Genomic DNA, 10,183 nt, shown 5'->3' on the forward strand with positions numbered 1-10,183 from the left:
CACTCGGGAAACAGAGGTAGGATCGCCATGAGTTTGAGTTTGAAGCCACCTTGAGACTACAGAGAATTTCAGGTCAGCCTGGGCCAGAGCAAGATCTTACATAAAAAACAGAAAAGAAAAAAAAAGCCAGGTATGGTGACACACACCTTTAATCCCAGCAGTTGGGAGGCAGAGGTAGGAGGGATCACCTTGAGTTCCAGGCCACCTTGAGACTACATAGTGAATTCCAGGTCAGCCTGGCCTACAGTGAGACCCTACCTCGGAAAAATAATAAATCCAGTGCTGGAGAGATGGCTAAGCAGTTAAAGCACTGGACTGCAAAGCCTAATGACCAGGGTTTGATTCCTCAGTATCCATTAAAGCCAGATACAAAGTGGTGCACACATCTGAAGTTTGTTTGCAGTGGCTGTAGGCCGTGGCATGCCCATTCTGTCTCTTGTCTCTACTTGCAAATAAATTTTTTAAAGTTTTTTTTTTTTTAAAGATGAATCCAAGCGTGGTAAGGTTCTAAGTGAAAATGTACTCGAAGGGGCTGAGGAGATGGCTCAGTAGTTAAAGGTGCCTGTTTGCAAAGCCTATTGCCCAGATTCAATTTCCCAATCACCCACATAATGCCAGACAGGTGTCCATTTACAGCCACAAGAGACCCTGGTGTGCCCAGACACAAATGTGCAAATCATAAGTTTTGAAATGGAGTTAAATGGCAAAAGCTGACTCTCAGTGGTTTCCATTCCTGGCTGTTCATCCAAACTACCTAAGATGAGGTGGGGAGACTTCCAAATCTACTGTGTAGACCCACACTCAGAGGTTCTGATCCATTCACAGTCGAGTAAGCAGGCCTGAAGCATCAGTTTTCCAAGTGCCCATGGGTTTCCAAAGTGTGGCAAAGTTGATGACCATGTCCTAAAACAAAGGGAGAAGGCTGTGATGAGGAGGGGTAAAAAGAGGCAGAGCTTTGGTGTGAGCAGTGGTTTTCCTTGACCTGAATGGGAGTTATTCTAAGTATTATCTTTATTGATCTAATATGATAGACGTTTATTTATGCATATTTCTATTTATAAAGAGCTTATGTTCATACATACATGTGTCAGCTCTTCTCTCTACAGCATACACATAGGTGTTCCAGGGCCCACAGGTTACAGCTTTGACTTGGAGTTGCTTTTCCACAAAGTATTCTACACGGCAAGGCCGATCTGAGCTGGCACTATCCTTGTGGCCAAGCTGTCCATATTTACCTGAAATGAAAAGAGCCCTTTTTCCCCCCCTGCTGGCCCTTGCTTTTCCCCTCCAGAAAGCCCCCCAGCCCGAAGACTGGAGTGTGGTGCTGGGGTTACACTCACATGCCTACTGGTCCTGCTCTGAATCTAGGAGACCAATTCCAGAAAGTATCCCCTCAGGCAAGCCTTGGAGTCCCCAAGAGGCTCCTACAGACTGTCTTGCTATCTATGCCAAGATATGTAGAACTCTGCCTCCATTTTTTTTTAACTTTAAAAAAATTATTTATTTATTTATTTGAAACAGAGAAAAAGGAAGAGAGAATGGGCACGCTAGGGCCTCCCGCCACTGCAAACGAATTCCAGATGCATGCGCCTCCTTGTGCATCTGGTTTATGTGGGTCCTCGAGAATCTAACCCGGATCCTTTGGCTTTGCAGGCAATTGCCTTAACCGCTAAGCCATCTCTCCAGCCCTCTCTGCTCTTCATTTTACACACTCTCTATTATTGCTTTTCTTTCTTTCTTTTTTTTTTTTTTTTTTTTTTTTTTGGTTTTTTCGAGTAGGGTCTCACTGTAGCCCAGACTGACCTGGAATTCACTATGGAGTCTCAGGGTGGCCTCGAACTCACAGCAATCCTCCCACCTCTGCCTCCGAGTGCTGGGATTAAAGGCGTGAGCCACCATGCCCGGCTTCTCTATTATTGCTTTTTCAAGGTCGTTTCATTCTAGCCTAGGCTGACTTGGAACTCACTCTGTAGTTCCAGGTTGGCCTTTCATAGCTATCCTCCTACCTCTGCCTCCAAAGCACTGGAATTAAAGACGTGTACCACTACACCAGGTTTTTTTTGTTTTCTCAATCTTTTTGATATTAAAAAACATTAGGATGTGGTGGTGCATGCCTTTAACCCCAGCACTTGGGAGGCACAGATAGGATCATTGTGAGTTCAAGGCCACCCTGAGACTACATAGTGAATTCCAGGTCAGCATGGGTTGGACTAAGACCCTACATTGAAAAACAAAAAAAGAAAAAAAAAATTATTTGTGAAAGATTGTGTAAGGGTGTGCCAACTTGCTGCTGCAAATAAACTCCAGATGCATGTGCCACTTTGTGCATTTTTCTTTACTTGGTTACTGGTGAGTCCAACCTGGGCTGACAAGCTTTGCAAGCAAGCATCTTCAACCACACCCCAGCCCTGTTTTGTCTGTTTTTTGTTTGTTTGTTTGTTTTTCTTGGTAGGGTTTAACTCTAGTCCAGAAACCTGGAATTCACTATGTAGTCTCAGGGTGCTCTCAAACTCATGGTGATCCTTCTACCTCTGCCTCCCAAGTGCTGGCATTAAAGGCATGCGCCATCACGCCCGGCTTCCCAGCCCTGTTTTTATACTTTTTTGAGACAGGGCCTACTGTAGCTCATGTTGCCCTGAACTCACTCAGCCTCCCAATTACACGTGAGCCATCACATCCAGTTTCCCCTTTCTCTGCTGGGACCAAACCACCACCACAAAGATGTTTTGTGAATGCAAGAGTTGTGACCATGCCATCTCATTTCTCTGATACCGGGTCTTGGACCTTCTGAGTGTGCCTAGATCCGTGCCCGCCCCAAGGACAGTCAGATGGCTTTTCAGTCCCACTCCTCCCAGCGATCAGGCTAAGATTCCTGTTTCCTCTAGTCTTTGCTGCTCTGTATGCCCAGGTCCTCCCCCACTGCTCTTTGTTTAAGGATCATAAAAACAGCCCTTTAACTTACCCCAGCCCCAGGTGTAGAGTTCTCCTGTCCCTGCAACCAAGGGGAGAATAAGCTGTCACCGCTGTTCTTTGGTTAAGACACCTGTCTATCCTGGCCTGGTACAACCCATTGCCAGAGTGCTACAATTCTCCTGAGATAGGCCTGGCCCAGAACAACACCTGCCTAACCACACTTGGGGTGGTAAAGGATCCAATTGAGAGGGGGAAAAAAAAGGAAAGGCTGGGCTGAAGAGATGGCTTAGCAGTTAAGGTGCTTACCTGCAAAGACTAACAACCAGGGTTTGATTCCCCGGTACCCACATGAAGCCAGTGCATGCATCTGGAGTTTGTTTGAAGGAGCTGGAGACCCTAGCGTGCCCATTCTCTCCCTCCCTTTTCTCTCTGCTTGCAAATAAATAAATATATAAAGAGGTAGGAGGACTGTTGTGAATTAGAGGCCAGACTTGGGACTACAGAATGAGTTCCAGGTCAGCCTGGCCTACAGTGAGACCCTACCTTGAAAAAAAAAAGAAGGAAAATAAAAGTTTATTTTCTTGTATGTCAACTGATTTGCCCACATTGTATGGTTACTAAGATTGAGAGTCTAGTGCTGGCCTGTGTGCATGTAAATGGAGAAGGGTCACAAGCTTCCTCCTGCAAGGATGTACTTTTGGATTAGACATACTGAGGACTTATGTTAAAGATATAGACGTAACTTGTCTTCCTCTCTCTCCCTTCCTCCCTCCCCCTTTGTTCTGTTTTCATTTCTTTGTTGTGCTGTAGTTTGAGACAGTCACTATATAGCCCAGGCTGGCCTCAAACCCCTGACATAACTCAGTAGTTAAAGGTGCTTGCTTGCAAAGCCTGCCAGTCTGGGTTCAATTCCCCAACTATTCATGTAAATCCAGATGAGCATTTGTTTGCAGTGGCAAGAGATACCAGAAGGGGCACATATGCACACATGTGCTTACACACACACACACACATATAAATAAATACATAGAAATGCAAAAGAAAGATTCTAGGTAGTCAATGCTCTTTTTTGGCGGCCCAAAGCAAAAAAGTGGGAGGCAGTACCTTCCTGCTCCAGCCTGAGCCCACCCTACTCACTTGTGACCACAGCCGTGTGCCGGGACCCACAGCTGGCCTTGACTGCATCTGAGCCCAGCGGAAGATCCAGTAAAGCTGGGAAGGGCTGGACAGCTATAAAGGGGACAGGGACTCCATCCTTGGCCCTGGCTGCTGCTTCCTCTCCATTGGAACAGTCCTCATCCAATCCTGCGATTTGGGAATGGTTATAATGCTATTTGATTTATTGTTTCTTAAATTTATTTACTTATTAGAGGCAGAGAGAGGGAGAGAGAAAGAGTGAGACTGGGCGCACCAGAGCCTCTAGCCACTGCAAACGAACTCCAGATGCATGCGCCACCATGTGTATCTGGCTTACGCAGGACCTGGAGAATCAAACCAGGGTCCTTAGGCATGCGCCTTAACTGCTAAGCCATTCCTACAGCCCTATTTATAACTTTTTTTTTTTCAAGGTAGGGTCTCACTCTAGACCAGGCTGACCTGGAATTTACTACATAGTTTCAGGGTGGCCTCAAATGTATGGTGATCCTCTTACCTCTGCCTCCCGAGTGCTGGGATTCTTTGCGTGCACCACTACGTCCGGTTATAATGACATTTAATACTGAGCATGAAGCTAAACCTCACCCGCACATTATCTTCTTCCTATAACAGCTCTACAAAGTACATCATTTTCTAGCTGCAGAGTGGAGTCCTCAACCATCGTTCTACAGGAGGTGGATTTAGGCTTGTATGCTGTACAGTGCCAAGATTGACACCACCTTTGCCAACACACCCTACTGTAAGGGGTTTAGAATCAACCCTGTGCTGTGTCCTATGCTGACAGGGTTGTGTCATGCTCCTCCTAAGCACTGTAGCTCTGTGATCAGCACACAGCCAGGAGTCAGTCAGGAATGACAGCAATATTCTGGAAAGATGGCCCTCACCTTCCCATGTGACTGTCTCCTCATCCTCTGCCAGGCTCCTTGCAGGTAGGGCCAGTTGCCCTGACTCGTTCCAGCCCCAGGTATAAATATCCCCAGTTTCTGAAAGAAACAAAGAGGATCCATGAACCCTCTCTACCCACCCCACCTCCTCTACAAGCTCTTCACACCGGGTCTTGGTGCCTAAAGCTTATCCTGCCCAAACACACCTCCAGGCAAAGGTACATCCCCCACCAAGTCCCAACATCTTCCTCGTGTCAGCTCCCTGCCCATGCAGTGCCTTCTGCTCATCCTTTCTTTTTCTCTTTGGTTTTTTTCAAGGTAGGGTCTTGCTGTAGCCCAGGCTGACCTGGAGTTCACCATGTAGTCTCAGGGTAGTTTTGAACTCATGGCAATCCCACCTCTGCCTCCCAAAGTGCTGGAATTAAATGCATCCTCCACTCTCTTTTTGTCTCTTTTTCCTTTTCTTGTTGTTTTTTGAGGTAGGGTCTGGCTTTAGTACAGGCTGACCTGGAACTTACTATGTAGTCTCAGGGTGGCCTCAAACTCACTGCAATCCTCCTACCTCTGCCTCCCTAGTGCTGGGATGAAAGGTGTGTGCCACCATACCCAGCTCACCCTTTCTTTTAGAGAGATGGAATCTTACTTCCTTACCCAGGCTGGTATCCAACTCTAGGCTTAAGAAGTCCCCCTGTCCGGATCTCCCTGTAGCAGCAGGTCATATGGTCTGGCACATGGCACCCAGCCTGATCAGTTTTTCTTTAACTCCCTCACTAGACCTTCTCCATTTTCATTCTTTCCTTCTATTGCTGAACTGTGGTCCCCAACACTGTATCCCCAGAACTTCCCTAATGGCTCCCTTTCAGATCCACTAAGGTAGCCTTTGGCCCTTTTCAAACTCGCCTACCACTGGTCGCATTGAAAGACTGCTGTCCCTGAAAGCTGGAAGAAGCCATTCTGCATGCAGTTCAATGGGAGAGAGAGAAATCACCAGTGAAGACACCCAACAGTGGACACTGCAAGCCTTGTATTTGGCCAGCCAGGTCAATGAGCCAACAGGTGCAATAGTGGCAAGTCTGTTATGGAGGAAACCAACTGCCCTCTAATTTGACTGGAGGCCTGCTCCATGGTACTGAAAACCTACAACAGGGGTAGTCATGAGCCCTAGGGGTATAATGTCTGCTGCTGTCTGGCTGAATGTATATACTGTGCTTATCAAACTGCCCAGTAAGCACTTCTCTTAATGTTCATATCCATATATTAATGCTACTCTCAGTTTTGGTAGAGAAACATCACTTTTCAAATGGCAGTAACCTTGGGATGACTCAGAAAGCACCATAGTGCTGAGAAGAAGTGACAGTGGAGTGCTCAGCACTGAAACATCTCTATCACACCTTCTAAGGCTCAGGGTCTATTGTGGAAGAGGTGGCAGAAAGAATGTAAGAGCCAAAGGAAGGGTAGGACTCCTTACAACGTGCCAGATACAAAATGGCCTGGATATCCATGACCTGACAGTGCCTGACACTACCTACACAAGACCATCATAATAGGAGGAAAAGATGATGACATCAAAATAAAAGAGACTGATTGAAAGGGGGAGGGGATATGATGGAGCATGGAGTTGTGAAGGGGAAAGTGGGGGGGAGGGGGGTGGAATTATCATGGGATATTGTTTATAATCATGGGAGTTGTTACTAAAAAGAAAGACTCCTGTCCCTGTCACCTATCTTCCCTCCCCCAGGACCGCTGCTCAAACACTACAGGGTTGGAGCAACAGCCCTAATGCCAAAAATCACTAACAGCAGCACTCAGGAGGCAGGAGGATCTGGAGTTCAAAGTTAGGACTAAATAGCAAATTCAAGACCAGCCTTGGCCACATGAGACCCTGTTTCATAAAACCAAAATCAGAAAGAGCAAGAGAAAGGGGTGGGGGAGGACAAGGTCATGGGCTTAGATCATGAGCACTATGTCACTCACCACTCACACAAACAGAGTGCCAGCCACCAGCCGCCACCTGAGCCATGCGTAGGCCTTGCAGTGCCTCCAACATCCTTGGCTCAAGCTCTGCCTCTAGAGTCCCGTGGCCCAGCTGTCCATGCCTAAGCAAAGGAGACCCTCGTCAGCTATGGGCACATACAGGAGCTTCTCCTGATCACACCCAGCTGCAGCTGCGTCTCACCTGCCTCCGCCCCAGGAGAACACCTGGCCAGCAGCGCACAGCAGCAACACGTGCTCGTTGCCCAAATCCAGCTGGCGCGCCTGCAGCTCTGGAGCCAGGGGCTGGCGGAAGGGCGGCTGCGGGCTCAGGTGGGCACGGGAGCCTGGCAGCAGCGGCAGCTTCGTGGCTGGACCATCACCTTCTGGCGGGTCTTCCCGCTGGGCCTCCGCCTCTGGCACCAAGGCGGTCTGCGCCCAGAGGGGCTCCCCGCGCAGCGCTGAGCTGGGCGCCCAGCCCTGCAGCTCCTCCAGGGACCCCGGCCCTGCGCGCAGCACCACCACGAGCCCCTCGGAAGCCCACACGTCTCTGCAGTCGCTGGCCTCACCGCTCGCGTAGCCCGACAACTCCACACGGCCTCCACCTACCGGGGGATGCGGGGGGCGGGGGGGACACTTACCGGACCCAAAACCTGGCAGGGTGGCCAGAAGTTGGAGTGAACGGTGTTCCTGGACAGGAATGGGGCCCACCCTAGGAGATGATGGGGCCAGCCTGGGCAGCGACGCTGGGGTGATGGGAACCGGGAGGCAGATGGAGAGGGGTTGGGGTGTCTGGAATTGGGGCGGTGGGGAGGGGTTGCTCACAGGTCATCAGCGCGGTGTAACTCCAGCTCGCGCTCACGCCGCGGATGTGGCCGCCGGCCCGCAGCGGCTCGGGGCTGAGCACCGCCTGACACCCGCGCCCAGAGCCCAGCGCCTGCCCGAAGCCACGGAATCCGAAGCCAAACCAGGTCCCGTGCGGCTCCTCGGCCATCCCCGGGCTGGGCACTCAGACGGCCCTCTGTCACCTGGCTGGGTTTGGGTAGGGGAGTTAACGTTGCAACCCGAAGAGATGAAGAGATTCTGCCAAATGGGCCACTAACGGGACACGGGCAAGTTGGGCCTTCCAGTAGCCACAGCTGCGGTATCTATAAAGTGGACAGACAGGATGCCATCCTCCTAACCACAGGAGCAGCCGGTCCATCCCGCGACCTGCCTGAAGGGTCACTAGATTTACGACTCTGAATCGTATGAAGCTGGGCTCTTTCCCTGGTCACAAGCGGCCATTGGACACTAGACCAAGTTCTGAAGACCCACCTCCGACTCCGCAGCTTCAGGCACTTTATCCTTCACAGTCCTGGGAAGTCGAGTCGCTTTATTTCATTAAGATTCCCAATTGCACAACCAGCACAGAGATAAACCAAATCTCACCCATTCGACATAAGTGCTCTTCATAGGGCAAGTACAGAGCATTTCCAACGCTCCGGAGCCCACGTGTGCACCCCTGCGGCCTGCAGTCCAATTACATCTAATTTCTATTTATTTGTTTGGTTTTATTTTATTTTAGTTTTGGTTTTTCAAGGTAGAGCCTTGCTCTAGCCCAGGCTGACCTGGAATTCACTACGTAGTTTTAGGGTGGCCTCCAACTCATAGCTATCCTCCTACCTTGGTCTCCCGAGTTCTGAAATTAAAAAGTGTACCCAGCTATTTATTTATTTATAAATATTTATTTGCAAAAATAAAGAGAGACGGAGATAATGGGCACACCAGGGCCTTCCAGCCACTGCAAACAAACTCCAGGTGCTGCTTGTAGCTCCCTCACGGAATTGTTTCTAATAAATCCAAATAAAAAACAATGTTTACATACGGTCTTAACTTATTAAATACAGCAAATTAAGTTGGGAGTGGTGGCGCACGCCTTTAATTTCAGCACTGGGAGGCATAGGTAGGAAGGATCGCTGTGATTTCGAAGCCAAAACCTGGACCTAAAGAGTTCCAAGTCAACCTACTCTACCTTGGAAAAAAACAAAAATAAATGCAGCAAATTGACAAAAATAACCGTTGGCTCTCCTAGTGGTTTTCAGCGGCATCTAGACATAATTTTCGAACTTTAATTGTGCTCTTACTTTGGTCCAATAAAATGATTCATCAACTTAGCTATATAAACAAGTGCTCACACTTAATTGGGGGAAAGTTCCGACAGCAAGGCCCTCCCTACAGTCGGTTCTGTTGGATCAGAAATTCACAGGCATTTTCAAGACTTTTTATTTATCTATTTTTATTTATTTATTTATTTATTTATTTTCGAGATAGGGTCTCGCTCTAGCCTAGGCTGACTTGGAATTCACTATGTAGCCTCAGGATGGCCTTGAGCTCACAGTGATCCTCCTACCTCTACTTCCCCTGTGCTGGGACTGAAGGCATGTACCACCCATACCCGGCCATTTTCAAGACTTTTAAAAAATCATTTATTTATTTGAGAGAAATAGGCAGGTAGAGAGGACAGAGAATGGGCAGGTCAGGACATCGAGCCGCTGTAAATGAACTCCAGACGCCTCTAGCTTATGTGGGTCCCGGGGAATCGAGCCTGAGTCCTTAGGCTTCGCAGGCAAGTACCTTAACTGCTCGGATATCACCCCAGCCCGCATTTTCAAGGCTTTTAAGCCAGAACTACAACCACAGCTTCTGGCCTCTCGATCCCTTTCGTGCTCACTTCCAAATCAAGGAGCCCTCAACCGCCCAGGCCAATCCTGTCTGTAGTCAACCTCGCGAAGCAGTGCAAACGCCGGGAATCAGCAGCCCCCAGCGCCAGGTGCCCCCGAGATCACGATTGAAGCAGCCGCGCGGCATGACAGGCAGCCATTGGCTGCAGCATCCTGCTCGGAGCCAATCGCTGGCTGGGACGACCATGTCCCCTGGGAAAAGGGCGGCCGCGGGACTCGCTCACCTGCACTCGGGGCCTCCGCTGAGCCGCTACCTCGGCTTAGCGCGGACACCCGCGTGTCGCCGGTTAGGACCACTGAGGGGACACCCATGAAGATCCGAGGGAAAGAACTGGTGAAGAGCAGCTCCCGAGACCCGCCATTCTCAAGCCCCGGAGGTCGCTACTGGACATGCGCAGGACTGATGCTCAAACAGGAAGCGGTAGTATTAGAAGCCTCCACCTCCCGCTGATTGGCTCATGTTCCGTCACTTACATCGGTTGAGCCAATGAGCTTCAAGTAGACACTCCGGCTCCGGGAAATGAGTTCCTAGAAGGC

General features: G+C 49.4%; 1 protein-coding gene across 6 annotated transcripts; it reads right to left on the reverse strand.

The window, feature by feature from the left end:
- Nucleotides 1–439: 439 nt before the first annotated feature.
- Nucleotides 440–10,028, reverse strand: Rccd1 (RCC1 domain containing 1). Of its 6 annotated transcripts, none has more exons than XM_045145005.1 (9): nt 9,871–10,006; nt 7,749–7,955; nt 7,129–7,528; nt 6,927–7,048; nt 4,953–5,051; nt 4,051–4,218; nt 2,963–2,992; nt 1,083–1,235; nt 440–903 (listed from the first exon to the last, which is right to left on the reverse strand). In XM_045145005.1, coding segments are annotated over exons 2-9 (1,143 nt in total). In that variant the 5' UTR covers nt 7,918–7,955; nt 9,871–10,006; the 3' UTR covers nt 440–901. The 6 variants fall into 6 exon arrangements, with proteins under 6 accessions (XP_045000940.1, XP_045000939.1, XP_045000941.1 ...); XM_045145004.1 differs by having other exon boundaries at nt 7,749–8,071; XM_045145006.1 differs by lacking the exon at nt 7,749–7,955 and having other exon boundaries at nt 9,871–10,028.
- Between the last annotated feature and the right edge of the window lie 155 nt (nt 10,029–10,183).

This window comes from Jaculus jaculus, chromosome 3, assembly GCF_020740685.1.
Source record: "Jaculus jaculus isolate mJacJac1 chromosome 3, mJacJac1.mat.Y.cur, whole genome shotgun sequence".
In the NCBI taxonomy this organism is placed as follows: Eukaryota; Metazoa; Chordata; class Mammalia; order Rodentia; family Dipodidae; genus Jaculus; species Jaculus jaculus.

Bases quoted from the DNA above. Each gene is read 5' to 3' on its own strand.
- Rccd1 (XM_045145005.1), bottom strand. From the start codon at position 7,917: ATGGCCGAGGAGCCGCACGGGACCTGGTTTGGCTTCGGATTCCGTGGC. The intron at 7,049-7,128 runs GTGAGACGCAGC...TCCTTTGCTTAG, and splicing joins TTCTCCTGGGGCGGAGGCAG to GCATGGACAGCTGGGCCACG. The intron at 5,052-6,926 runs GTGAGTGACATA...TGTTTCTTTCAG, and splicing joins GCACTCTGTTTGTGTGAGTG to AAACTGGGGATATTTATACC.